The 26,967-nt window shown below is 42.7% G+C and overlaps 1 protein-coding gene across 2 annotated transcripts in view; it reads right to left on the minus strand.

Annotated features, from left to right (window-relative positions):
- The window catches only part of SYTL5 (synaptotagmin like 5), an 88,067-nt gene that overhangs the window by 21,576 nt on the left and 39,524 nt on the right, over positions 1–26,967 (minus strand). Inside the window, exons 6-9 of one of the 2 annotated variants that reach the window (XM_044982188.1) lie at positions 20,635–20,791; positions 14,232–14,361; positions 10,395–10,501; positions 4,236–4,328 (exon numbers count right to left, since the gene is read on the minus strand). In XM_044982188.1, coding sequence (XP_044838123.1) covers positions 4,236–4,328; positions 10,395–10,501; positions 14,232–14,361; positions 20,635–20,791 — 487 coding nt within the window. Of the gene's footprint in view, positions 1–4,235; positions 4,329–10,394; positions 10,502–14,231; positions 14,365–20,634; positions 20,792–26,967 lie in introns of both variants that reach the window. The other variant, XM_044982183.1, reaches the window with a different exon arrangement.

Genomic DNA, 26,967 nt, shown 5'->3' on the forward strand with positions numbered 1-26,967 from the left:
TCTTCTGACTTTACTGGTTGGACCCTCCAAACATTTTGCTAAGGTCCTGCAGCAAAGAAAGTAAAGCAGGGACTGGTGTGGTTATTCTTGATATCTCAAATCTAAAACCAAATCACCAGGAAATGTCTCTCTCTTTTTTTTGTTTTTGTTTTTGTTTTGTTTTTTGTTTAAGAGAAAAAGTCTGAGGTTAATTTTATACATCATAAAAGCGCTTTGGCTCTTATTGCTATTGGTGTGTTTTGTACTGCAGTTCAGCTTTAACACTAGGGGGTACGGAGGTACCACCTTCCAACCAAAACAAGCTATTTGTAGCAATTCATACAAATTGGCTCAAACTTCTAGGCTAGGACTGGTTCAAGTCACCATGCAAGCATCAATCTACATTACTGCACAAATTAGATTTCACTCTAGTCTCAATACACTTAGGGCTACATTTTCAAAGGGTGTTGCCTAAGGTGCACCCCTAATATTTACACACCTATATCTGTTATGCACATAAAATGGGGTTATTCAAATTTGAATGAAATTATCCATTGTGTGCACAAAAATGTCTATTTACCCACGTAGCAGAAGTGTAACAATGTAAGTGACAGCCTTTGAAAATCTGTTCCTAACTTGTTTATGTTAAAATCAACACGTTGGGGAAAAAAAGGATTGTTCTTTGATGTAATGACTGTAAGTCTCAAATACCACTAAGAGTATCTGAGGTTCATTTTACTAAACCTCTGAGGCCTGTATTTATCAGCTTAGCATTTTATATCTTACTGGTAAAATATAAGACTCTGGAACAAGGAATCATACTGATGCAATGGTCCTGACAAGTTGTTGTGTCCAGTGGAGGAACCCAGGAAAAATAACATCTCTTTTCTTTTAGCCCAAATACTGTGGTTTTGATTTTCAGGGCACTCTAAGTATTTACAGTCTAATCTCCTTACTCAGATTTCTATAAAATTAGGCTCATTTGACATTTATAATATTATTTTGTGCCACAGTACAAAGTCATTAGTTTCACTATCAGAAGCTAAAATTCATCAACAAGCAAATTACTTGCAGAATTTGTACAATGCTGAAGGATGAGATGCACAGAATAAACTAAATAAAATCAGAAAAGTGTGAGTTTTAGAGATGGGAAATATTAGCAAGAACATACACTCAGAGTAGGTCAAAATAGACCAGTAAAACTGATCCACTCAGAGGGTGGGGAGGGAGGGAGAAAGGCTGCTTGCTGATATTAGCTTTTCCATTAACATAGCATGCAGTGACTTTAATAAGCATGCTGGGGTGGATGTGAACAGGAAAGGAGCGCTGAGGCATGAGATCATCTCAGTTCTACTGCAGCAGGAAAGCTGCATTTAGATTAGGAGAAAGGTCAAAAGGAATCTATATAGAAAGACAAAACCTATTGCTGAAAGTACCATGGAAAATGCTCATTAAATAGAGTTACCACCTAAGGGCCCTTACCAAGGGAAGTATTGAGCACCTACAACTCCAGTCTCAATGTTCAGACCAAGGAAAGGAATTCATCTATAAAACCTAAAGACTAGCAAGCTATAGGTTTTATAGATGTGTTGGCAATGAGTCAAATTCAAAGTTGGTTAAGTGGGTGTAATTCAACTGATTTTGATAGAGTTACAGTTGCTTACTAGGGTTGATTTGGCCTGACATGCCCAAGACTCTTTTAACTCTGATTCCTTGAATTCCTTGAGACCCTGGAATAAAAGGGTTGACCCAGCTCTTTCTCCTTCCAAAGCAACAAGCTGAATTCCATGCTCACACTTGAATGCACGTCTTTTGGAGGTGACCTTTACTGGAATACTGTCTGCTTTGTGTGAAGCATTAAAAATACAATAGCACATTCCACAAAATAGAGTTCATTTCCTAGTGTCATGGCCCAAAACTTTCCTTTCCTTTATATCAAATGTCCTGATCATTAGTTCACCTTGCTACCACCCTCCAATCGAGAGATTGCTGCACTCCATTGGCACTGTGTATATTTGCTGCAATCTTGGGTCCCACAGAGCTATTCTGGCACAGGACCTAAGGAGGGGCAAGGATGGCTGTATGCCCCTTTTGCAATCCCCCTATCCCTGGAAGAGCTGGGGGAGTCAGCTAGTCAAATCTCAGGAGTGAGTTAAAACAGCCTGAAGATGGCTCTAATTTATGGTGCCTGCAGTATGCACCACTCACGCCCCTTCCCCTCAGCATGCCTCCTATCTCAGGGAATATAAATTGATTATGTAGTGCTGGTTATACCAACTCTATCCCATCTGGGATTCCTCTGCTCTAAACGGATCCACAGCTAGCCACTTCAAACAAACTTAAGGTTGCTTTACGCTGCTGGAATACCACAAAGCAGCCTTCTTAGGGCTAAGGATCTGGTTCACTGTCTATAGTTTGGGAAGTGTCCTCGGAATGAAAAGCTGTTGCAGAAATATACAATAGTTTACATGGAAAGCAGAAATAATTTCAGCAAACCTGATCCCCAAATATCTTACTCTATGCATATGAAATGACTTGAGCATATGAGCCACACTGGGATTGTGTTGCATAGAGAATGGAATATATGTGGGGAGTCGGGGTCACCATCAGTACCAACTCCATGTGGGTTATGAAGCTACTGACACATCATGCAAATACATAAAATGAAAGCACTTGTATGTTGCAGGGAGTTTAAAAGGATGTTCAGTTTTTTCAAAGTGAGGCTGAGCCCAACCATTCACAACCCCTCCAAAGGCTGCAATGAGAAAGAAGGAAAGACAGAACAGGGTGGGATCCTCCTCCAATGAAATGAAGAGGGTTCAAATCAACCACTTCTCTAGTCTAACTCTGAAAAACTGAGCTCATTGCACACTATAAATCCCTATTTTTAATCTCTCCAGGTACAGGCCTTGTAGTATCTCACTTCATCACTTAGCAGGAACTAGGGTTGCCAATTTTGGTTTGACATATTCCTGGAGGTTTCATCACATGACATACTCTTTAATTAAAGATTAATCTTTAACTCCTGGAGACTCCAGGGCAATCCTGTAGGGTTGGCAACCTAGTTAAGAGCCCATGAGCTATGGCTATTGTTTACTCTCTTCTCCCGTCACCCCCAGACAAGACCCCTATCCCCCAACTATCAATACAAATATTTTCTATCATAAGGACATAAGGAGGGAGGGATAGCTCAGTGGTTTGAGCATTGGCCTGCTAAACCCAGGGTTGTGAGTCCAATCCTTGAGGGGGCCATTTGGGGAACTGGGGTAAAAATCTGGGGAGATTGGTCCTGCTTTGAGCAGGGGGTTGGACTAGATGACCTCCTAAGGTCCCTTCCAACCCTATGATTCTATGACAAATTGTGCTTCTATCCCCTTCCCAACTCCTCAGAACTCAGGGAATTTCCACTGCTACACTTCAGCAAAACTATTAAAAAAGAATCAAGTGTGAGCATTTTCCTTTCCGCTTTCTGGCACAATTTAAATAAATATAGACATTTGCTATCCTTGGTGTCTTGTGAAAGATGTTTTATCTTCTGAACAGGCTTGTCTGACAATGGCCAGAAGTCAGGCATAGTGGATGGAAATCACATATCCTTCCAAAAGCGGAACTGTCATTACAAGTGACAGAGGATTTTCTTTTAAAGCCACATTATCTCCTCATATCAATACCAGCTAGTCTAGGTTTGCTCATTTTGACAGAGCATTTAGATTGGCCAGATGTTTTAGGTTTCCTCCTCTCTTTTTTTCATGTTGGAATTTCTCACTGTGCAAATACAGCATCTGCCAAATAGATCACAGTTACAATTAATTACAGTTAAGAGCCTGATACTGAGTGCCCCCTCCACACCTTCTTTTGAGTTCATTTCAAGGTGAGGGCACTCAGCACCTTGGGCAAAGTGCTCAAAACCTCTGGAGATCAGGTCCCAAGTCATTAGTGTGCAGGGAGGACAGCTACACTATAAACAACAATGGATTTCTGCTTCAGTACTGATTGCAGAGAATGGCCTTTTAGCTTTACGGATAGGGATACTAAAAACGCAATAAACAGAAAAATCACCAAGAAGTCAAAGTTGCTACTAAACAGCAGTAGGAAAGGTCGTCTGGATATGAATCATTACAAAAAATATCTAGTGAATGAAATCGAATGCTCAGTGTGTGTGCTGTGTCATTAGCCCACATCTACTTCAGCAAGAAACTGTTTGCTTAGTGACAAAGAATGAAGGAATTCTAGACGTTTTCCAATGGAGACCTTACTGTTGATAATCCACTTGCCAAATGTCCACGATGTTTTAGATAATGAGAGGCCACTATGTCATCAGGGTCTTCCTCTATCTCGTCCAGGTAATCCTAACCGCAAAGAAAGAAAGTGTCATTCAATTACTGTAAGTCTGACTCCTTCCTTGGGTTTTATTCCATATTTTTCTGTTTAAGGAAGATTGTGTCAACACACCTCCCAAACTCAAGTCTCCAGAGACTTTTGATTTACACTTTCAACAACTTTACACAGTCACAATCAGTACAGCAGGAACAAAGGGCACTTCTGGCTCACCTTTCAGCTGTTTGAAAACTGTAAAACCTCTAGGCTTCTATGTCCCCAGAGTAGGAAATGGATTGTTATCTTACACGGTGGGGCACAATTTCCAAGCACCCTATCTTCTCAGTAGTACACCTGAATTACCCTATTCTGCTATTACTGATAGGCATCTTCACACACGTATTTAGATTGGGAGACAAGGGAGGGACGGGGTAGGTGTTTTTCAAATCTTAAGAATATAAATATGAAAACTGGATGGCTTTGGATACAGTAATGGGTTATGGAGGCTTCAACCTTTAGGTCATCAACAAAGTTCAGCCCAAATCCATAGTGACCAAAAGTTATTATTACCATTAACTAGCTATTCAGTGAGCTGAGTTTCTGATCTCAGTCCAGTTCCTAATGGACATGTTTACAAAACAACTAATCCGCACCACTAGTACTATTAATTTGCATCCTTGTTGGCAGTCATAGCAGACAGACCAAGGAGAGACTAAATATTAAAAAACAAAAACAAACAAACAAAAAAACTACTTTTTGCCTGGTACCTTGAGTGTTCCGAGTCATGTTTTGGGACAATGAAAGAAACGTGTCCTACCACTATCTGTGCTGAACATAGCTGCTGAATAAACAGAAAAATGTGGCTTCCAGAAAAGTCAATTTGGAAATTTTCAAAAAGATTTTCATGGTTCTCTTTTATTCAGCATTATAGAATTTTAACAAAGAAATTATATTTTCACAGGGGTGTGTGTGTGTGTGTGTGTGTGTGTGTGTGTATATATATAAATTGCATTTCAGTAAATTACCTAATTCTTATACCTGAGGCACATGGGTAGAAAATACAATTTGGTAATGATAAACTAGAATTATTAACTGAAACTTGAAAGCAGATGATTAACATGAATGCTAGCTTTTGATAAAAAATTGAAAAACTCCCAAACAAACAGAAAGTTACCATCCTATTATGAGTGGTGTGGAGACTTCACGGGTTTTAACAAGCATTATAGATGTAAGCAGAGTCTGAATGAGTTCTCCCCTGACAGCTAGCTGAGAGGGGGAGACACTTCAGGAGCAAACTGTATTTACATGAACACACCCACTCTGCCTAAATATCCAGCAGATAGAGTGGTGTTGCTCGAAGTGATCAATTTTGGCTGGTGTTGGGTTACAAATCACTTTAGTGCTGAATGCAGAGGTAGTGAAATGTTATCAATTTTGCTGTCTTTATTATATGAATAAAGGGGAGCAAAACTGTGCTTAACCTGTCCCAAATGAGGGGGTCACCCTCAGCTGAAAGAACCTCGTTAAACCAGGGGCTCGAATGCCAGAGCCTGTGAAAGTAAGAGGGATAGGAGGTTCTAGCCAGGAGATGTGGACTCTCCCTAAGGGTCCCTGGTCTGGTTTAACCTGTTTCTCCCCATTGTTCAAAGATAGAGCTAAATAGGCTCCGTTGGGAGCCTTTGATATTTTAACTGCTCAAAAAAGCTGTCTTGCAGGGACAGTGTTTCTGCCCAGCCTAAGAGCTGAAACTCACTAAGAGCTGGGTAGAAGCTCAAGAGACTGACCTTCAGAGGTCATAGCAGAGAGGCAGGTGGCAGAAGGTGACTGGCTAACAGAATGAGCGGCTGGCCAGCGGAACAGAAGTGCTCAGATGGTGGCTCAAGCAAGCTGCTTTCTTCCTCGGGTGGGCAGTGAACTCACACAGATGCACCTCTGAACCCTGGGTCCTCACTGACCAAGGACAACCACTGTGAGTGGGGTATGGTGAGGGAGCAGAGAGGGGCACAGAAAAGTAACTTTTGGTTGCAGAACTCAAGAACATGAGGCAGAAGGCACTGCCCCATGGACTGTGCAGGGTGGGCGTTCTGCTCAGTTTTAGATTTATGAATCCTGCTTGTGGCATTTCCCCTAATTAACATTGGGTGACTTCCTTCCTTTCATTAAAAGTTTCTTATCTACACTCTGTGCTTGCGAGAGGGGAAGTATTGCCTCTCAGAGATACCCCAGGGTGGCATGTAATTTTCCCAGGTTACTGGGTGGGACTTAAACCCCTAGATATTGAACCTGGCCCTGGCTGCTGCTGGATCCAACTGGCAGAAGGGTTACATAAAGTTTATGACTGACATTTTCAAAGCTGCTGCCATTAGCTTTAATGGGAATTGACCACCCACATCTCTTGAGCAGAAGTTCTGAAAATTGGAAGACAGCATCCAAATTCCCCTTAGGGCTCTGAGAATCCCACCCTACATGCTAATTTAAACTACTGTTGTCTTTCTTCCAAACCAAGCAGATGCTTATCTCCTCCAAGCTCAAGTCTCACAGCTTTTTATGCAGGCCAGGAGAACAGAGTGGTAACTGGGCATGTGGGGAAGTGTTGTGGGTTAGAACTGTTAACATTTGTCAATGGATTCCCAGTTATTGCATGGGCAACTCAATTTCAGACAAAGGGTGTATGTCTGACTGCAGCTAGCAGTGAGCCTCCCAGATAGACAAGTTTAAGCTAGCTTGGCTCAAGCTAGCATGCTAAAAATAGCAATGCAGATGTTGTAGCACTGGCAGAGGCTTGAACTAGCTACCCAAGCTCAGATTCATGACATTGGGTGGGCCTGAAAGCCTGAGCCTGCCACCCATGCTATTTTTAGCCAAGCTAGTGTGAGTATGTCTACAAAGCTCACTGCCAACAGTGGTGTAGACATACCTGCAGAGGGCCAAGTCCTTCACAGGTATAAATCAGGGTAGCTCCCTCGACTTTCCCTCTCCCCACTGACTTCAATGGAGCTACACTGATTTATACCAGCTGAGAACCTGGCACAGAAATAAGCAGACTCCTCCAAAGGAGGTATTCTTATCTCCTGCCAGTGCGGGGGTTATATTGAAGGAGCAAATATAGAGACACAGCCAGGACTATTTTCTCCCTCAAAGTTATATATAATACATCTATAGTTTAATGAAAAAACAATAGTTTTTGATTGCCCAGCAAATAAATGTGAACATTTTCAAACTTGGGTGCCTAAATATGTCTTTGGGTATCTAATTTCAGAGAGTCATGCTTAAACATTTGGCCATCTCGTCCTCCTTGCCAAAGGAACTATGAAAATCTAACCATTAAAATCTGTAACTCACCTTATACAGACTGTGAGCACATTCTTGAAACCAAGAGATTGCTAGGAAAACTAACATTTCACCTCAGACTCTCTCATTTGCCAGCAGAGCCACAGGTCATTTTACACAACAGCAGCAATGTTTCTCAAGGGTGCTATAGAAGCACAGCCACATAATTGGTTACTGTTGCTTATTAAAGTTAGAAGTGGTAGGAGACTAAGTAATCTTCATTCTCTCTGTCAGGGTTATAAAAATAACCTAATCCAATTCCTTCTACTAAAATAGTTGAGGAAGTGGTGAGCAGTGCTTTGTATTACTATAAAGTGGCTGAATAGGTGTTTCTTAATAGACCTTTAAAAACCAATTCAGTTTGCTCTGATACACTTTTGAAATTGCTTCTTTTAATTCTCTGCTTTTCCATGTTCTGACAGAAGTATTTTTGTCAGTAACCCAAACGCACATAACTAGAGAGTTCTCTCAATTTGAAGCAGACACCACAATTAACGTTTTCCCCCAGTGCTCCTTGATAAATGTCAAGTATCAGAGGGGTAGCCGTGTTAGTCTGGTTCTGTAGAAGCAGCAAAGAATCCTGTGGCACCTTATAGACTAACAGACGTTTTGCAGCATAAGCTTTCATGGGCTAAAGCTCACTTCATCAGATGCATGCAGTGGAAAATACAGTAGGAGATATATATTACACAGAGAACATGAAAAGATGGGTGTTGCCATACCAACTCTAAGGAGACTAATCAATTAAGTATCAGAGGGGTAGCCGTGTTAGTCTGGTTCTGTAGAAGCAGCAAAGAATCCTGTGGCACCTTATAGACTAACAGACGTTTTGCAGCATGAGCTTTCGTGGGTGAATACCCACTTCTTCTTGCATCCGAAGAAGTGGGTATTCACCCACGAAAGCTCATGCTGCAAAACGTCTGTTAGTCTATAAGGTGCCACAGGATTCTTTGCTGCTTCTACAGAACCAGACTAACACGGCTACCCCTCTGATACTTAATTGATTAGTCTCCTTAGAGTTGGTATGGCAACACCCATCTTTTCATGTTCTCTGTGTAATATATATCTCCTACTGTATTTTCCACTGCATGCATCTGATGAAGTGAGCTTTAGCCCATGAAAGCTTATGCTGCAAAACGTCAGTTAGTCTATAAGGTGCCACAGGATTTTTTGCTGCTTCTTGATAAATGTATTTCACAGTATTCAGTTTATAAAATCTATTTGGAAATTGCAACCAAGAAGCATCATAGAATCAGAGAAAGAAAAGACCTCTCAGTTATCCAGTCCATCTCCCTGAAAATAGAAGACAGTGCCCTACCAAAATCACCACCAGCTGATTGGTAGCAAGGGAGGCAAGTGCCCTCCCTCAATCTTTCAGCCCAGTTCATCCAGGCAATCTGCTTCTCGCATCCATGCAGGACATCCCCCACACCAACAGCAGCTGCCACTAACCAGGAACACACACTTCAAAGCCCAGCTACCACCACCAGCTGGCCAGGAGTTGATTCTTCATTTTGCACACTCCCCCTGAGATGTCTCTCACCTCCCACACCACAACCTAAAACACTGTGAAGGCCACAACCTTACCCCACAAGCACAGCATTACTGCATCCTCAGTCTCTTTGGAACACGGGCTCCCGGGGTGAGTGCTTCTGTCTATCTTACCCCTTGATACCAGCATGGATGTCTGTGTGTAGCTACAGGTGACAGGACATGACTGCCTAGATTATTTTTTATAACACAGTAGTGCCCATGAGGCCCAATCAGGATGGGGGCCCCATTGTACTAGGTGCCGTACAAACACCCACAGACATGATCCCTGCTCTGCAGAGCTTACAATCCAAGAAGACAAGTGACATATGAAGGGTGTGGGGGAGAGGAATATAAGTCAAATACATACAATTTTATATACAGTATAAAAATAAAAAAAATAGTTATAAATACATAAAACAAGAGCTAAATAACCCCACCTATCCCTCACACATCATTAACTTGTTGATTTCTTATAGGCACTGAGGCCCAGGTGGGACTTGGATATATTTTAAGGAGGAGAGGGAAATGGATTATGGATCAGTTCAGAGGAGGCAGTCTATGTGAAAGGGGAAAACATGGGAGTGGGCACGGAGATGTTTGTGAGAAACTGAAAATAGTAGGAGGTGACTGGCATCACTGGGGAGAAGAGACAGGGAGGGTGACGTGTTGCAAGACTGGAACAGTGAAACAGAGAGAGGGACAAAGTTGAAGGGCTTTGATACTGAGTATAACTCAGTATAAAAATAAAAAATCCCATAAAGCAAGTGTTAGTGAAGATCTGTGTGCAATGTACTACATGAATGGTATTCTAAGATGAGACTCCATCCACTTATAAACTAAACATTTCCCAGGTGAATAGCTATTGTATCTACCATAACTACAAAGAGCTGTAACTATAGCTATTACTTGGAATCAATCATACACATCATGCTTGGAAGGTAATGTTGCCCAAGGATATCATTTGTTAACTGTCCACAAAATTCCACACAATTAAGGCACCTTCTTAACAAACTGACTCCCAAACACATTTGTCTCCATAAGCCCAACAGTCTTCTACTCCAATTAATATTACTGTAGTGTGCGGTGCTTTACATTCTGTAACGATTGCAGCATAAGTTAGATGCAGACTTGAATTTATACAAGTCTGAGTTCATTCTCGTGCAGAACTAGGAGTTTAAAGATGCGAGAGTAACAATTTTTCCACCCTGTGAGCTTTAGTGTCATTTCTAACTCACCAGGTCCTGGTCTAAAGCATCTGGTACTGATTTACTTCTTAAGCTTACAGCATCCTTGTTTTCTTCTGAGAAAGACCCACTCAAATCTATCTCAGATTTGCTGAGATCTGGAAAACAAAGGGGAAAGGAAGGTGTTTATTAATATATAACTTATACAACAAATACTATTCTTTTCATATTGTCACTTTTTAGTAGTTGTTGCTACAGCACCAAAATGTTTTTTTTTTAAATCAAATCAAAATAATCTCCATCAAGGAATTTTTCACCCGATTGCGGTATGTGAGCACCTTCAGCTGAATGATGGAAAAATAATTTTTACCATACTATTCAGCTTTTTGGATACCTCCTTTTCCTCAGCACTGTTATGTGCTATATGGTTCTGTACCCTATGGGTCACACACTATGCAGCCTTTGGCCTTCTCTGGAAGGGCCACCTGCTTGGGTCATTGTGATATCAGGAACATAGGCAGCAGGAGCTCTGGATGTTCATAATGACTCCTGCAACCCTTCACCTCAGCAAAGAAGAAAAAAAAACCTAGAGTCCAAGTTTCAATGTTGAGTGAATAATGATACTGTGACCCTGGGAGCTCCTCATACCAACAGGCCCATGGAGTATATCCATTATCATCATTTTGCCAATGATGTAATAAACGGGTACCCTGGCATTACCTTTTGAAGTAACTCACAACAGGCCTGAAACACTCATTGCCCCAACACACTGTCCTCATGATATTCATTTAAGACGTGCCTAGTAATATATCGTTTGAAAACGAAGAACATGCTGGTCATTAATGTCACTGTGAAATGTAGTTAACACTACTGTATGTGAAATTATGGACACTCTCTGATATTATGTTTTGGAGTCTGTAAACAGACATAAGGAGGTAAAACTGGTGTTTTCCTAGACAAAAGAATCAGTGTTTCCTCTAATTTTTCCCTCCCATGTGTGGAATGAATTTTGTTATGCGTACCAATATGGAGGTGATGTGTGACATATCACCTTAATATTGATGCACATAACAAAATTCATATGGTAGGGGAGGGGCCGAGGGGTTCGGAGTATTGGAGAGGGCTCAAGGGTAGGGCAGAGGGTTGGGGTGTGGGCTCTGGGGTGGGGCCAGGGATGAGAGGTTTGGGGTACAGGAGGGTGCTCTGGGGCTAGGGCAGGGAGAAAGGACTCCCTGCAGCTCTCTCTCCCTGCAGCAGCACCTAGGCTCGGGGGAAGAGTCACCTCTCCCCGCTGTGGCAGCAGGATAGGTTCCCCTCCCCTGGGCGGTTTGGGCCAGGGCTGGGTTTGGGCCAGGGGAGGAGTTTCCCAGCCACAGCAGGTCCAGGCCATAGCAGAGTTGGGGCCAGGGGAGGGGTGCCCTGGCCACGGCAGGTCTGGGATGCTGTGGCTGGGTTTGGGCCAGGGGAGGGGCACCCCTCCCCCGGCAGGTCCCTGGGCGAGTTCCCTGAGTGCCTGCATGGCACTAAATAGGCTGCTGCACAGCGGCGCAGCTTAGAATGGAATGTGTATTTACTTGTCTAACCTGCTTGATCACTGGCAGAGGCCCATGCAACTATATTTACATATAAGGTAAGCAAAACAGTCAAGCTAACAAGCAGGTGAGAAGACTGCTTAACCATCACAATGAGGGATAGAAGCTGCACCCCAGGAAGTCTTCCTGGCTCTTGAGACAGAGACAATGAATGTTGGTCAATATAAAGACCGTTTTGGTTATCCATCACCGGGGAGAACAAAGAAGCCAGTGCATTGTATCTATGAATGATGGGTCCTCCTGCTGAACTAGCTGGTGACTGCTGACAACTTGGTGCGAGTAAGAAACTATGTTAGGCAACACTAGATCCTGCTACAATTATGTTTTAGACACTAGAAAGCGTGTTATTTTTGTTTTGTTTGTAACCCTTTCAGACCTCTTTCACTCTTGCTTGACATCACTTAAATCTCTGTTTTTTATTAATAAAACTTAGTTTGATTACAAACAGTCTCAGTGCTGCATATTAAGGTGGCTTGTATAACCCCAGCTGAGCTAACAAGCTGTTGTGTGTACTGGCTCTTTGGAGGCAGCAAACTTGGTGTTACCTCTGTGAGCATCCCATCAGAGAGACTGGGCACCACAGGGGAGATGGTTTTGGGAGAGACTTGGGACTGGAAAGGTTGCTAGCACTATCTCACAAAAAGTAACCAGACTTGTGGAAGGCAAGTTGTGTGCAAGTTGTTGGTGTCAGGACTCTGAGCCAAAGCTGCACAGCACAGCACAGCACAAAGAATCAAGATTACAGGGCAGGTAGTGACAGAACCCCTTACTGGTCTGGGTGAACCTCCAAAATATCACAGATACCAGGAGGCAGTGAAGGTGCCTACGTTTGGTACTGCTGATTCCCATGTGGAGAGGAGAAGGGAAATCTCTCTGGGACATGGGAGGTCCTGACTTACCAGCTAATGGCAAATGGTGTAAAACGTACTGGCTGCTTTGTGGAAAGATTCTCTTAGTTTTCTCCTAAAGAATACTCCACGCTGCTGCTGTTCCCCATAAAAAAAGGAAGAAGGAAGTCCCCTTAGGTCGTGGGCTGAGGGGGCTTGGAATTTTTGATTTGATCCCTCCACCCTGGGATGTAGCTGGTGCTAGTTTGGGGAAGGATTTCTCTAGTCCATCTTCAAGATTCTTCAATAGGAGAGGAAGCTGCTGTGATTTCTTTCAGCTTCCTATCTACCTTGGTGAAATGAAGCCAGTTATCAATTTCCAGGGAGACTTTATTGCATCAGGTAATGTGAGAGGGAGAATCCCTCTTTGCACAGAGAAAGCAGCAGTCAGAAATGCCTCTTCCTACAGATGCAGTGCCTGTTCAAAGGTACTTTGCTGCTTTCAAGCAGGAAAAATCTAAGGTGAAGAACATAGCATCTTTGATTAGCTCTGTGGGATATGTTACCCAGTCTCTGGTACAGGCCAACCCCAGCTGAAACAGAGTGGCTGAGCCCTGCTGTGATTCACAGACTGGCTCGTAAATCTGAAAGGCTGAACAGAGAAGATTATGGGGATGGCTGAGTGAGAGGATAAAGGGACTTCTGCCATCTGTTTCAAATGAGAAAGAGAACAGTCTTCACCAGTTCCTGTAAAATGGCTCTGGGTGCACCTTATTGTATCAATATCATTTACGTACCATCCTCCAATGAAAGAAACACTTTATCTGTCCCTCTGCAAAAGGTAATGACAGGGAGCCCCACTACACCCCAAATCCCTCATCCCCAGCCCTACCCCAGAGCCTGCACCCCCAGATGGAGACTTCACCCCCCCCACACACCTCAACCCTCTGCTCCAGCCCTGAGCCCCTCATTCCCAGCCCCACCCGAGCCCACACCCTCACAGCTAGAACCCTCACCCCCCCCCGCACCCCAAACCTCTGTCCTAGCTCTGAGTTCCTCATCCCTGGCTCCACCCCAGAGCTCTCGCCGCCCCGCACCCTAACCCTTCACTCCAGCCCTGAGTCCCCTCCCACACTCCGAACCCCTCGGCCCCACCCCCACCACATGAATTTTGTTATGTGCACCAATATGGAGGTGATGTGTCACACATAACAAAATTAATTCTACACATGGGTGGGAAAAAATAGAGGGGACACTGGTTAGGATCACAATTTTTCCCATATGAAACAAGTGAGAGTTATTTTCCTTCCCTATTATAAACCTGATATTTTCAAAATTAAACAACAGGAAACTCAACTGCACTTATATTTGACCATCTATTACTCATCAGAACAACAGAAAAAAAGGGAGGGGGAGGCCAAATGAATAATAATCTCACAGAAAGAATTAGGATACTAATGAACATTTACCTGATGCAAGAGATGCCCTAGAAACTGCTATTGAAGGTGTTTCAGATGCATTCCTATGGTGTCTCTTCACTAAATCTTCAGGTACACTTTCACTTGCAGGCACAGAAGCACCATTTTTTAAACCAGGGTCCTGCTGAATAAGAATAATATACATTCCATAAGCATCGAGCCATACAATAGCTTATTTATGGTCATCATTACAGTCTAATTTCCATAACCCAAAAGAACATTACAAGTACACAATCACTTATTAAATATTTGTATTATAATTAATCAGCATTGGAGCCCCATTGTGCTCGGCATAATACAAAGGGAAATGACAATGCAATCCCTGCATACAACCTAAGCTTTGAATTTAAGGGGACAAGTGGGGCAGGAAGGGTGAGGGGAGGCAAGGAATACAATCAAATATATACATTTGCCATTTTTCAAAATTATAAATATGCCTGATCTACATACAGTTTTTATACAAATACAGCTTTGTTAGTTAGGAGCATGACTCATCTGACATAACTATAGCGGTACAAACCTTAGCCTGGACACAGTTATACTGGTATAAACTGCAGTTCCTATACGTAAACAGCTACAGCTATAACTGCATCCACACTAAAGGGGTTATACAACTTTTGTGTATAGACAAGGCCATAGACAAAATAAGTGGCAATTTACTTATTTGCCCCTGAGCCAAGCCATCATAAATTGGCTGATTTCTTATAGGTGTCGTGGTACAGGTGGTTCATATGGAGAGAGCTGAAGGAGAAGAAATGGTAAAGCCCTTACAGATGAATTCAAGGAAGGCATTCTATGCATAAAGAGCAGCATGGAAGAAGGTGCAGAGAGCAGCTGGCAAACACACAGGCATCTAACATGTACAGAAATCAAAATATTGTAATCAAACACTTCATTACCAATTATTGTGCAAGGCACTAGCACAGACACAAAAGAATGCAGAATCCTTGCTCCGAATAGCTTTTACTCTCAGAATATAGACAGTAGGTAGGAAAAAGGGGAATAACAAAATATTAAGGTAGCCAGACAGTGATGCAGTGGTTGGCTACCTGCTGATAATGTCACAACACAAAGGCAAACAAATTTCTTCTACCCACAATCTGTTTTGACATTTTAGAGCGTAAAGTCCTTGGAACACAGACTGTGCTTTCTTTTGTATTTGGATAATACCTAGCACGTTGTGGATGCTATTGGATATATATGACAATATAGGTTTGATAGCATATGCTGGCTCATATGAATTTGTGGGTTTTCATTGTTAAATATCCCTAACAAAAAAGACTGGGAATTGTTCTAGCCAAGAATATGGAAAGACATCCTGTTACATTGGGGTGAGGGGGGCGGGACTACATCACAATTAAAAAAGCAACCTTTGGTGCATATATTAATAACTACAAGAACTACTAGAGAACCATAGGTAACATGAAGGAAGTGTGTCATGACATCAGTATCTGTAGACAGATTGCAGTGTCCCACCTGTAGCAATCTATCATGGGAGCCAATGGGAAGAGAGCATACCTAAGAAAAAGGTTCCTGCCGTTACAGTGTCCCTGACTTTGCTAAGCATCACACCTGTATAAAATGAAGTGGCAACACACTAACAATTAAAAGCTTTCCCTACTGCATGCCAGAACCAGGCTAATGGAAATATTGCTAATTAGCTATCAGACTGACTATTGTGACTCATTTCTGCAGCTCAGATATGGTTAGCACTTGCAGCTGAATCTCTTTATGCCTGCCTTTGACAGCCATGTATTCAGGAAAGGCAGGTCGTTCTCTGTCAACAACACAATGTTAACTCACTAACCAATGCTCAGTGCAATTGAGATTAACTTCACTTTGAGCTCCAGGATGTTCAAGTGGTATTTTTATAATCATGTGAAAAAGCATCACTGAGACAACTGAAGGTAATTTTGGCTACTGTCTTCTGGGCATTTGCAGGCACTTTTTTCCATTACAAATTTTTTTCACATTATCAGTTCAAATATATGCATAGTAAATATTAAAGCCGCTAGTCAATCAGTTTGACAGATAGTACTCTAAGTGCAGGAGAATAAAAAACAACGAGAAACTATCTTGATGGACAGAGTGAATCTCAAAAGCTTGCCAATTTTTAGTTAGTCCAATTAAAAAAAGACCACATAAGATGTAATGGGAGATTTATATACATCTATATACAGAGAAAGTAATATCTTTTATTGGACCATCCTATGTTGGTGAGAGAGAGAGAAGCTTTTGAGCTACACACAGCTCTTCTTCAGGTCTGGGAAAGGTATTTTCAGTGTCACAGCTAAATGCAAGGTGGAACAGATTGTTTAGCATAAATTGTCAACACATATTCTAAGGGACCATTCAAGGTGAAGTGGCTCATTAACTCCCCTGTAGTCATAGAACAAAGTCCTCTCTCTCTCTCTCTCACACACACACACACTCTCTCTCTCTCTCTCTCTCACACACACACTCACACACACACATACACACCCCTCTTCAGGGAACACTTAAGTGTCATGTGGGATTAAGTTAAAATAGGGAATCACAATCAGTGCTAGTACAAAGGCTGCAGTCATTGCAAAATCTAAGATCAGCCAAATCTCAAGGATAGTTGCCTTCCTGAAAACATAAATGAAGGATAATTATTATTACATCCTTCTCACCATCAACATTTGTGTACAGGGAAGAAACTAGACTCTTCCATCCCTCTGTCATTAGCTGCTGTTTCGATCTGCTCTATACTGTTGGAATCAACTGTTCTGCTCTCCTTGTTAGTGGTTGTTCTTAAGATTTCTCTTAAATGTCCTTGTTTCCTCACACTAGTTGGTTTCCACTTAACAGCTTCATGTTGGAGTCTGGGTATTGGCAACTGGAGTATTTGCCCCAAATATGTACAGCGCTACCTTCTGATTCTCATGGAGATAAACTGATTGTTGGTGATTTGGCTTATCTTTTAATTGGTGTTAAAGTCTCTCCATCCAATGACTCAGAATCTTTTTGTAGGCACTTAAGTGTTCTATCTAAAGTTTTAATAGCTCACCAGCTCTCGCAGCTGCACGTTAGCACTGAGATTACATTTAAGCTGAAAATTCTCTGTTTTGTTTTGGTAATGTATATCTTTAATTTCCAGAGTTTGTCAAGTTTAGTGAATGCTGTGGAAGCCTTTCCTAGCCTTGATGTCATTTCTTTCCTGAGGTCTCTCTTGACTAGTATATAGAGTTGCCAGCCTTCTAGGATTGTCCTGGAATCTCCAGGAATTAAAGATTAATCTTTTTTTGAAGACTGTCATGTGATGAAACTTCCAGGAATACGTCCAACCAAAACTGGCAACCCTACTTGTATAGTACTGTCCAGGTAAATGAACTGTTCTACTTTCTTGATGTTTTTGCCTTCTATTACGATGTTACTGCTTGATGTCTGGGTTTCAAGGATGATTGTTTTGGTGTAACTGATTTTGAACCCTGCTTGGCCTTCGCAAAGGCATCTGCCTTTGTAGCTTTTCAGGAGTGTTGCTCAATAGCATGATATCATCAGCAAAGTCTAGGTCTTCTAGGCATTTGCCATTACCCATGATATGCCAGTGTTTGTGTTGCTAATGCACATCTGCATTATTCAGTCTATGGCAATGCAAAATAACAGCAGAGAGAGAATGCAGCCAGGCTTCATGTCAGTGTCCACAATGAACCACTCTGTTGTTTGGTTTTTCACCCCTCCATAGCATTTTGCTTCACTGTACACCGCTGTGATGATGTTGATGACTTTAGCTGGAATTCCATAAGACTGAAGAATATTCCGCAATGTATGCCTATGCAGGCTGTCAAATACCTTTTGGAAAAAAATCAATGAAATTGGTAAGGGGAGCCTGACATTGTATATGTTCATCTACTACAGTCCTGTGTGAATATCTGATCCACACATGATCACTTGGGCCTGAATCCAATCTGTTCTTCCCTAAGCACTGCATCCACTGCCTCTTTTATTCTGTGTAGTTGCAGTATTTGCATTAAAGAAGATTTTCCCTACAAAAGAGAGTAGTGGAGAGGAGTCACACTTGTTACAGTCAGTAAGATCACCTTTTTTGGACAGTCTGACAATTAATCCATGTTTCCACTGGTCAAGGGGGGGTGTCTCTTTTTCTGAGACTTTGCTGAACAGCTCTGCCAGTTTCATTAGTCTGGTAACGTCCTATGCGCTTAGCATTTCTGCTGTGATTTGATCATCAACCTCAGCTTTGTTGTTTTTCAGCATCTTGATTGCAGCCTGTGCTTCTGATATCTCTATTGGACTGATGTGGAGATCAGGATAATTAGCTGCTATAAAACATTGTAAGGCAATTTTGGAATGAGAAACCTCCTCAGATGTTAGGAATTTGTACTAATTAAGCAGCAGTAAGAGCAATTTCCTTGATCACATTGCCTTGTTAAATGACTGAGGGGGTTATATCTTTTACCCAACACAACAGAAGTACGTGAAATAGAATTGTACTAAAAGACTGTATTCCTGCCTAGCACTTTCAATACCTGCACACGTACATCACCGCTTATAAACAGATGTCTTGTAACAGCTATCAGTTCTTTATCAGGTCCCGCCATATTTTTTTAAAAAGCAACAAAATAGAGATTGACATAAGAATGTTTGTAACAGGGGGGCTTGGAAGGCCAGTTGGCCTACTGGTTGCAGTGCAAAACTTCCTGCCCCCTGCTTCTGTGGTCGAGGTGCCTCAGTCTTTAATGAGGGAGGGTAGTGGGACCCAGGTCCCCCCACTCCACTGGGTCCCAACCCAGAGCCCCATGTAAGACAACCCCTGAGTAGAGGAGCTTTCAGCAGGGAGTCTATGTCCACTGCCCTGGGCTACTTCCCACTGTTGCCCCTTCAGTTTGGGGCATGGCCCCTATAGTACAAGTTCCTGTGATGCTTGTCTCTAATATTGCCCCCTCATGGACCCTAGGCGGCGTCCTGCTATGGTCCCAGCTTCCTCTGGCAGGGCAGCCATAAGTTTGGTGGGGTGGGAACCCCCCTCAAGATCTCAGTGCTTCGGACCCCAGGCTCCTTGTAAGCCGGGTGCTCCTAGACCTCTTTTTGTGCCTCTTTTGGCCAGGAAGATGGTGCTTGTTTACTGGTGGCTACTTCAGGTAGCAAGCTATTGATCCTTCCCTCAGGTAGGGAAGCAGCTAACTCCTGCCTCTCTGACAGTAAGCCCCGAACTGAGCCAGGCTCCCTCCTTGTCTCTCCCCTCCAGGCCTGGCATTGGCTGCAGGTGGAAAGGGGCGAGGCTAGCTGGGCCCGAAGGCTCTCTTTAACCCCTTCCATGCTGATGGGCGGTTTCTCTGCTTCACCACACTGTTGTTCAAAAATCAGGACACACTTGGAATTGTAAGGAGAGGACCTGACTGTGATGGAACTGCTCAGCAACCTAGCATTTGTGCAACAGTGATTCGTTAGTATTACAGATCAAACTTGTCCTGAATGAAGGAGAGAAATCTTTGGGAAGACTCACTATCCCAGAAGAAACGACACACCAATACCAGGAGGACTCCTTCCCCAGGACAGAAGTTCATTTATGGGAAGAAAGGAGAAGGTCCTTCCTCTCATTCACTCTGCCATCATGCTTTGGCCCTGCCAGGAAAGGCTGATATGGCATTCAAGAATGTGGTAATACCTCTCTGAGGGAAAGAGGTGGTGCTTCCTCCCAAGGCCTTAGAGAGCTTAGCACAGCATCCAATTCCTAACTGACCCTTTGATCACTAATCCTGGACAAAAGGTACAAAGACATTTAAAAAGCTAGGCCCAGAAACTGCTTGGATGTTCCCTTTCATGCCCAGCACCAGCCAGAGGAGTTTTAAAGTCCCAACCTTTAAAGTCCCAACTGCCTGGAGCTTCGCACAGTACCCACAACAGAAGCAGGTCCTTCACACCTGTACCAGCCTCCTGATGTCTACAAAGCCTTCAAACTTGAACTCCTGTGACTCAGTTTTTCTCAGCTGGTTGCCTACCTGCCTTTCCCGTTAAATTCCTTCTGCTATCCTCCCACTATTTTCCTTCAATCTTTCCCTTCACAGCATCCCAGGGGTTAAAACCTTGTGGAAACTGATGGGTGTGAATGCGCCCTTACATCTTAAGTAGTAACATTTAAGTAATAACAGTCAATAACAGGACATTTTAGAATGAGAACAATGTTTGCCAATCCAAAAACCAGGTCATTGATAGTGAGTTTAACAGATTTCATTATGGTGAGAGACTGTCACTTGTCAAAACAGGATTAAGGAATAAGTAGCATTATCTTTGGCAGGCTTAGCGTTTATTGGTTGCAAGCTGATCAGATATTTACTGTGGTGTGTATGGTTGTGGTGTCAGTGATGTCTGAAGGGGAGATCTGTGCAGTTAGTAGCATTGCCACATTTACCCTGCCATAATCTGAAGTCATGCTGCGTGTGCTCAGTGCTGGTGACCTCGAACGGACTGGAGTGGAGGCATTGCTTCGGTACCCAGAGCTCACTGTGCCTTTCATGTTACCGGGAAGGGACTCTGCATCATTGTTGTTCAGCGAAAGAGTGCTCCCCCTGAGGAGACAGGACAAATAGATCCGTTTTCAAAACATTGGCAACACAGCAAGTGGGGAAAATAGGAAACAAAGTTTTCTAGAACTATCTTGTACCATATAAGCTACATGTGATCTACTCTAAGGATGGATCAGCTACAAACACCACATGGAAACGATGAATCTATATCTGGTGGCATGGAAGGGAAGAATTAGGTGACGGTTGGTTGGAGATACTGTCTGTATACATTGCTTGATGCATTTATTCTCAGAATTAGGAACATTTTAAACATGTCTCTGGCATACAGCATTAATATAATCCAAGAACTGCACAAGATGTATTTTCCTCCATGCTTATTTCATAAGTACACTTATTTCCAGCAGCTGATTCATTGGTTCCTCACATGGCATTCCCCATCACAGTGCCCCTTGCTTTGCAATAGAAGTTACTGCAGCATGATGGTTCTGGATGCACCTGCAGATTCTTTCAGTGCCAACAGACACTCCAGGTGAGCCGGCTGGCTCAGCTGCTCTAAACCTCTCCATCTGTCTGTCTGTCTGCTCCTCAAGAGGGACAATGTTCCACACTGTCCCATTTACCTTGTAATGAGAGTTCCTGGCCTGAACAGGCCAGCAGTTCCTACATGACTCCGCTCACTAGTGAAATCACACCACATTTTTTTGCCAACCTTGCAGTCATTCAACAAAACTGACAGAAAGAAACAGCGTTCAGAATACAGGAATCTGACTATTAATACTCAACAGCGTTATCATCTCTAAATGGGCACTGATACAGTAATTCCAGTCCCTGCCACCAGGAAAACCTGATCACAGGAGAGACTGGGATAACAACAGAAAGGTGATGGAGGGGAAACATTGCTAGAACTGAATTGACATTTTCACCCACATAAACAAAATATCACTAGCCTGCTTAATAAATCTGTCAGCGTTCCCTTCATGCTAAATGTGACACATGAGGGACACCTTTGCTTAGTTTATCCTGTCATATCATGTTTTGAATAACTGCACTGAAAACCCCTTTTGCCACACTGGCAACTTTTATAAAATCTGCTGCTGAACCGAGGAACAAAATTCTTGACTGTGACAGCTCATGTCCCTCTAGTAACTTAAGTTAGAATACAGATTCATGAGACCAGGGTTGTATTCAGAGTGCACATATCCTATTTGGAGAGTTTAATGTCCCTTAATAAGAAAAACACTTTGATGGCTTCTTATCTGTGAATGTAAGACTAAAATACTCTGCCACCCCAAAGAAAATGAAATATTTTAGGAACAGCGAGGAGGTGGCCGTTGCGTACTGAAGACCCCTGGATTTTAGTTCAGTGATGGCTCCATTATCTTTACGTTTGTGAAAAGTTCATATCAAAAAATAATTTTTAGGGTTCTCTCCCAACCCCCATCCACCCAATGACTCATATAAAGACCTGACTCCGTACTGTTAGGAAAGAAAGCTAAAACTATTTGGTGTCAACTGTATTCTAGTGTTGCTGTTGGGTTTGGAGTCTCATACTTCTCAACTTTCAAACTTGCAATACAAAATAACCAGAATGTGGAACACTTGGGTTTTGTTGTATGTCACACCATAACTGAAAGATTGTAATAGATTTTAACTAATAAATCTGGTTTTTAGGATGTTTTCTCATTATGTGAATTAAAAATAAAAGTTGTTAAAAAAAGAAAGCTTGAGAAACAAATTCCATAATGTGTAACCATAAGAACACCTATGTGCATCATCAACCGGATTTGAAACCAGGACTTTCAGACACACAACACAGACCTCTGCTACTTGAGCATATTTTCTCCTTTACCTCTGTTTGGGTCAACTGCTAGAGGGGAATGTGACCCATTTTGCCACTCGTTTACACAACTATTTGCTAGACAGCAGTGAAACACTGAGAATCAGGATTTGTTGATTCTGTTCCTGGTTCTGGGCATATGTCTACATGGAGTCAGAAGGTGTAATTTCCAGCTTGAGAAGACATACCCATGCTAGCTCTAATCCAGCTTGTGTGCTAAAAACAGAAGCATAGTCACTGTGGTGCAGGCAGCAAGAGGGCCCAAATATGCACCTAGTCAGGGCCATCCCTGGGGACAGTGTGCGGGGGCCTGGGACAAATCAGCCCCCACACACTGCTGGGGGCCCCGGTCTGCATCAGCACAGCCAGGGCCCTGGGTGTGCGGGGTGGCACCCCCCACACTACTAGTTCCTGCGCCTATGTCTTCCAGAACCGAGCATGCCAGCCAATCACACTGGCCCGCGGGACCCCCCAAAGTGCAGGGCCTGGAGCGGTCGCCGCGATTCACCCTACCCAAGAGACAGCTCTGCACCTAGGGTCTTGGATGAGATCATGTTTAGGCAGCTAAACTGTCCCGCTGCTCACACAACATGGCTACACTTCTGTTTTTAGCTTGCTACCTTGAGCAGAGCTCGCTTGAGTATGTCTACTCAAGCCAGAAATTGCACGTACCAGCACCAGTGTAGACATACCCTGGGAAGGGAGGCAGTCCTGCAGTTAGAGGAGTTGTTACCAACATGTTAGCCAAGCACATAGACTGGTGTTCATTCAGTCTGAAGGAGGAGGGTGGCTAAGTAAATGAGATTTAGGTCTCCATTTTGGAGACCTTGGTTCTTTCACCCTTTATGCTAGAAGTGACCTTCTGCAGCCTCACACTGAATTGTCAAAGATCCATATATCTTTGTTGGGATGGGGTAAGCCAATGTAAGAAGGGAGCTCATAACATCCTGGCTCTCAGGCCAGTGCAGTTTTCCCTAAAGCAAAGGTGTTGGAGCAAGAGTGTATTCACATTCTTTTCTTCTTTCCCTTTTGTTGAATATTGTTTGGTTTGGCAAGGCTGTTGAAAGAGGAGGCCAATTTATTCAAAAACGGCAACAGAGAAAAATCCAGGACATCATTGGTGCTGGAAGAAGCTGTTTAAGATTTTTTTTATTACAATGATGATTATTATTTTGCAATTCCAAGCAGATATATAGGATGGTTAAGAGAGATTTTGATGCTATTTTTAACAATTAGTATTTAACTCTTTAAATTAACAAGAGTACACATAATAAATGTACCTTATGTATGTGACATTGTTACTTTTTTAATCTGATAAGATATGAATAAGATACTATACTGTAAGCATCAACATGAGCTGCTCCCTAGTCTTTCCAGACACCGCTATCTCAATGAATTCAACCTTTCCTTTAGGCAGTGAGGTAATTCAGTCATCCAGACAGAATCCCTCCTGAACACACAGACATGTCAAGATGTGCCTTTAGTAGCTCTATTGATACAAGCCACTGATTTGGACGGTGAGGCTGAGATGATGGATAGAGGTGAAAATTGCCATACTGAATCAACACTGATGGAAGAAATCCTGAATCTTGCCTCTGGCCGAGGCCACTACTTGATGTTTAGACCAACCTATGACCCACCAGAGCATTCCTAATGCCCATGGCCTGCTTCAACACAGTATACTAATGGCCAATTCATTAGCATTTTGTCATCATGTTTACATCATTTTAGTTTACACAAGTGTGTAACAGACAATACTGTACATAAAAACAACCTGTCTAAATACATATGAAACAAGCTGAATTTAAAATATAAATCAATACAGGTGACTTTCAATCTTATTAAAATATGTAGAATCTGTTTGGCTCACACAAGGTTGTGCTCAGGTTCATGTGACCCTCCTGTGTAATAAGGTTGGGCACCACTATTTTAGATGAAGCCCAAAAGGAAAAGCACTTTTGAAGGTTCTGGTGATTACCTGTAAGTTTGCCCTCATGTTTACCCTCTCTCTGTCTCTAAGGGTATGTCTACCCTGCAAGTGAAGGTGAAATAGCAGCCCAATAGGCATACTCATGCTAGCTTTAACCTGGCCAGAACAGGTAGCTATAGTAGTGTACACATGCCAGCACAGGCTAGAAACCAGACCAGAAGTCTGCTAGAGGCTTTGGACATGTACTCTAGTTGCTAGCCTGTGCTGCCACATCTACACTACCTTTGACACAGGTATGCCTACTCATGCTACAATCACACCTTAACTTGCACCGCAGACATAGTCTAAGGCTACATCTACACTATATGCTCAGGGCATGATTCCCTTGCTTGTGTACATATACCCACACTACTCTGCCTGTGCTAGTACAAGTATAAATCACAGTGTAGCCACAGAAGCACGGGTTACGGCAGAACAGGGACAGTCTAGCCATGCTGAGCACATATCCATCAGTTTCAGGCAGAGTTGTACTTGGCCTGGCTAATCCATGCCTCTACAGCCACTATCCCTGCTATCATGACTACCCTGCTACTTATACTCATGCTAGCTGAATGGGAGTTAGTGCAAGTATGTGTACACAAGCAGGGGAAATCACACCCGGAGCTCATACCCTAGACACAGCCCACGCTTTTGTACCATGCTCACTGCGGCATATCTGAATACCCACTGCAGAGTCTATTCTGCCTCCTTTGCAAAACACATACCACAGAACTTTAATGAAGTGGGTGATGTACTTCTTGTTCTATCTCTGGACATTGTATCGTAGCAATGCTAAGCAGTAAGACAGATTCTTGAAAGCAAAGCTCTGTCACCCCAATCCTTCCAGTTAAGCAGAAAAAAATACAGGTACAAAACAAAAAAGAAACAGCAAAGAGCCTACCTCTGTTCTAATAAAACTTCAAGGCACAAATCATGGCTGCATTCAAAAGGTCCAATTACCTAAAGGAAACTGCATTTGGATTCTAGACAAGAGTTGACTTTGAAGTTGGCCTGGCTAATGAGATCTGTTCAGAGTGAATACAAGCAGATTGATGTTTACAGTCTCCCTGAACTCTCCCAATCTTTCACCTTCTGCAGTACAATTAATAATTATAGTCAACAAATCAAAAGCCAGGAGGGAAATAAGTTGCTTGTTTAAATAATAGGACTCATCTGTAATTCATCAATTATTATGATGTTCTTTTCACATAATACCATTCACAATGAACTTGTCAGAATGCTGCCAAGGAGATTAATATTCAAGCTGCTGCTCATTTAATTGGCTTGGAAGTTTTGTATTTAAAAAAGCTACAGTTTTATGTTTATTCTTGGAAAAACACAAATATTGTGGCAGTTTTTTCCCCATCATCTGGGACCAAATTTTCAAAAGAGCTTAGGTCCTAATTCAGGCACAAAAATAAGTGGCCAGATCTTAAAATCTATGAATTTTGAAGGCCAGAAGAAACCATTATGATCATTTAGTTTGAACTCTTGCATAACGCAGGCCCCAGAACCTCACACAATAAATTTCTACATCAAGTCCATAATTTCTGGTTCAACTATAGCATATCTTTTAGAAAGACATCCAGTCTTGACTTAAAGAACTCAAGTGAAGGACAATCCACCATATACCCTGGTAAGTCGTTCTAATGATTAATTACCCTTGCTGCTAAAAATTTGCACCTTCTTTCTATTGTGAATTTGTCTAATTTCAGCTCACAATCACTGAATTTCATTATGCCTTTTTCTGCTTACAATGGAGTAGAAAATGGGTCTGCTCTGCAGTGTCCTCTTCAGGACCATGCCTGGTACAATCGTACCAGGCCCTCCCACTGGAGTCTGCAAGGGTCTGCCGCCTATAGCTTATGCTGTAACTCTGTGTCAGTCCTAAACAATCATGTAACAAAACAGCAACTCAGGATCTGGCTCTCTGCAGCTTAAGACAAAGACGAGGGGAAAAAAACAACCTGAAATGCAAGTGCTTATTTGCAGCTTTTAGGTCAAGGCCCTGGCCTGGGGTTAGCCCTGAGAAGCTCCTCCTCTGTCCCAGTCTCGCCCTGCTCTGCCCCTGACCAAAAGCAGGCATGCCGTCTTTAACTGGCCTTCTGGTTCTCCACTGGTCAATATTTCTCTTGGTCCTTCTAGGCCTCTGGAGGACTGTCTTGTTGGTCACCTGGTCTGAGTGGATTTTCCTTGGGCAACAAGTGTCAAGGTGCTGATGCCTCCAGCAGGAGACAGAGAAGGTCTGACAGACCCCGTCACAATCAGGTGCTGAGGTCTTTTAGCAATCTGGCAGCAAGTTCTCAATAGGAGCAGTGTGTCATAGCTCCCCTGAGATATGACAATTTACAGCAGTTGATTATGTGCCCCCTTACCCTTATTGCAAGGGCTGAGTGCTACAAAAATCTAGTG

The sequence above is a fragment of the Mauremys mutica genome, chromosome 1 (assembly GCF_020497125.1).
Source record: "Mauremys mutica isolate MM-2020 ecotype Southern chromosome 1, ASM2049712v1, whole genome shotgun sequence".
Taxonomy (NCBI): domain Eukaryota; kingdom Metazoa; phylum Chordata; order Testudines; family Geoemydidae; genus Mauremys; species Mauremys mutica.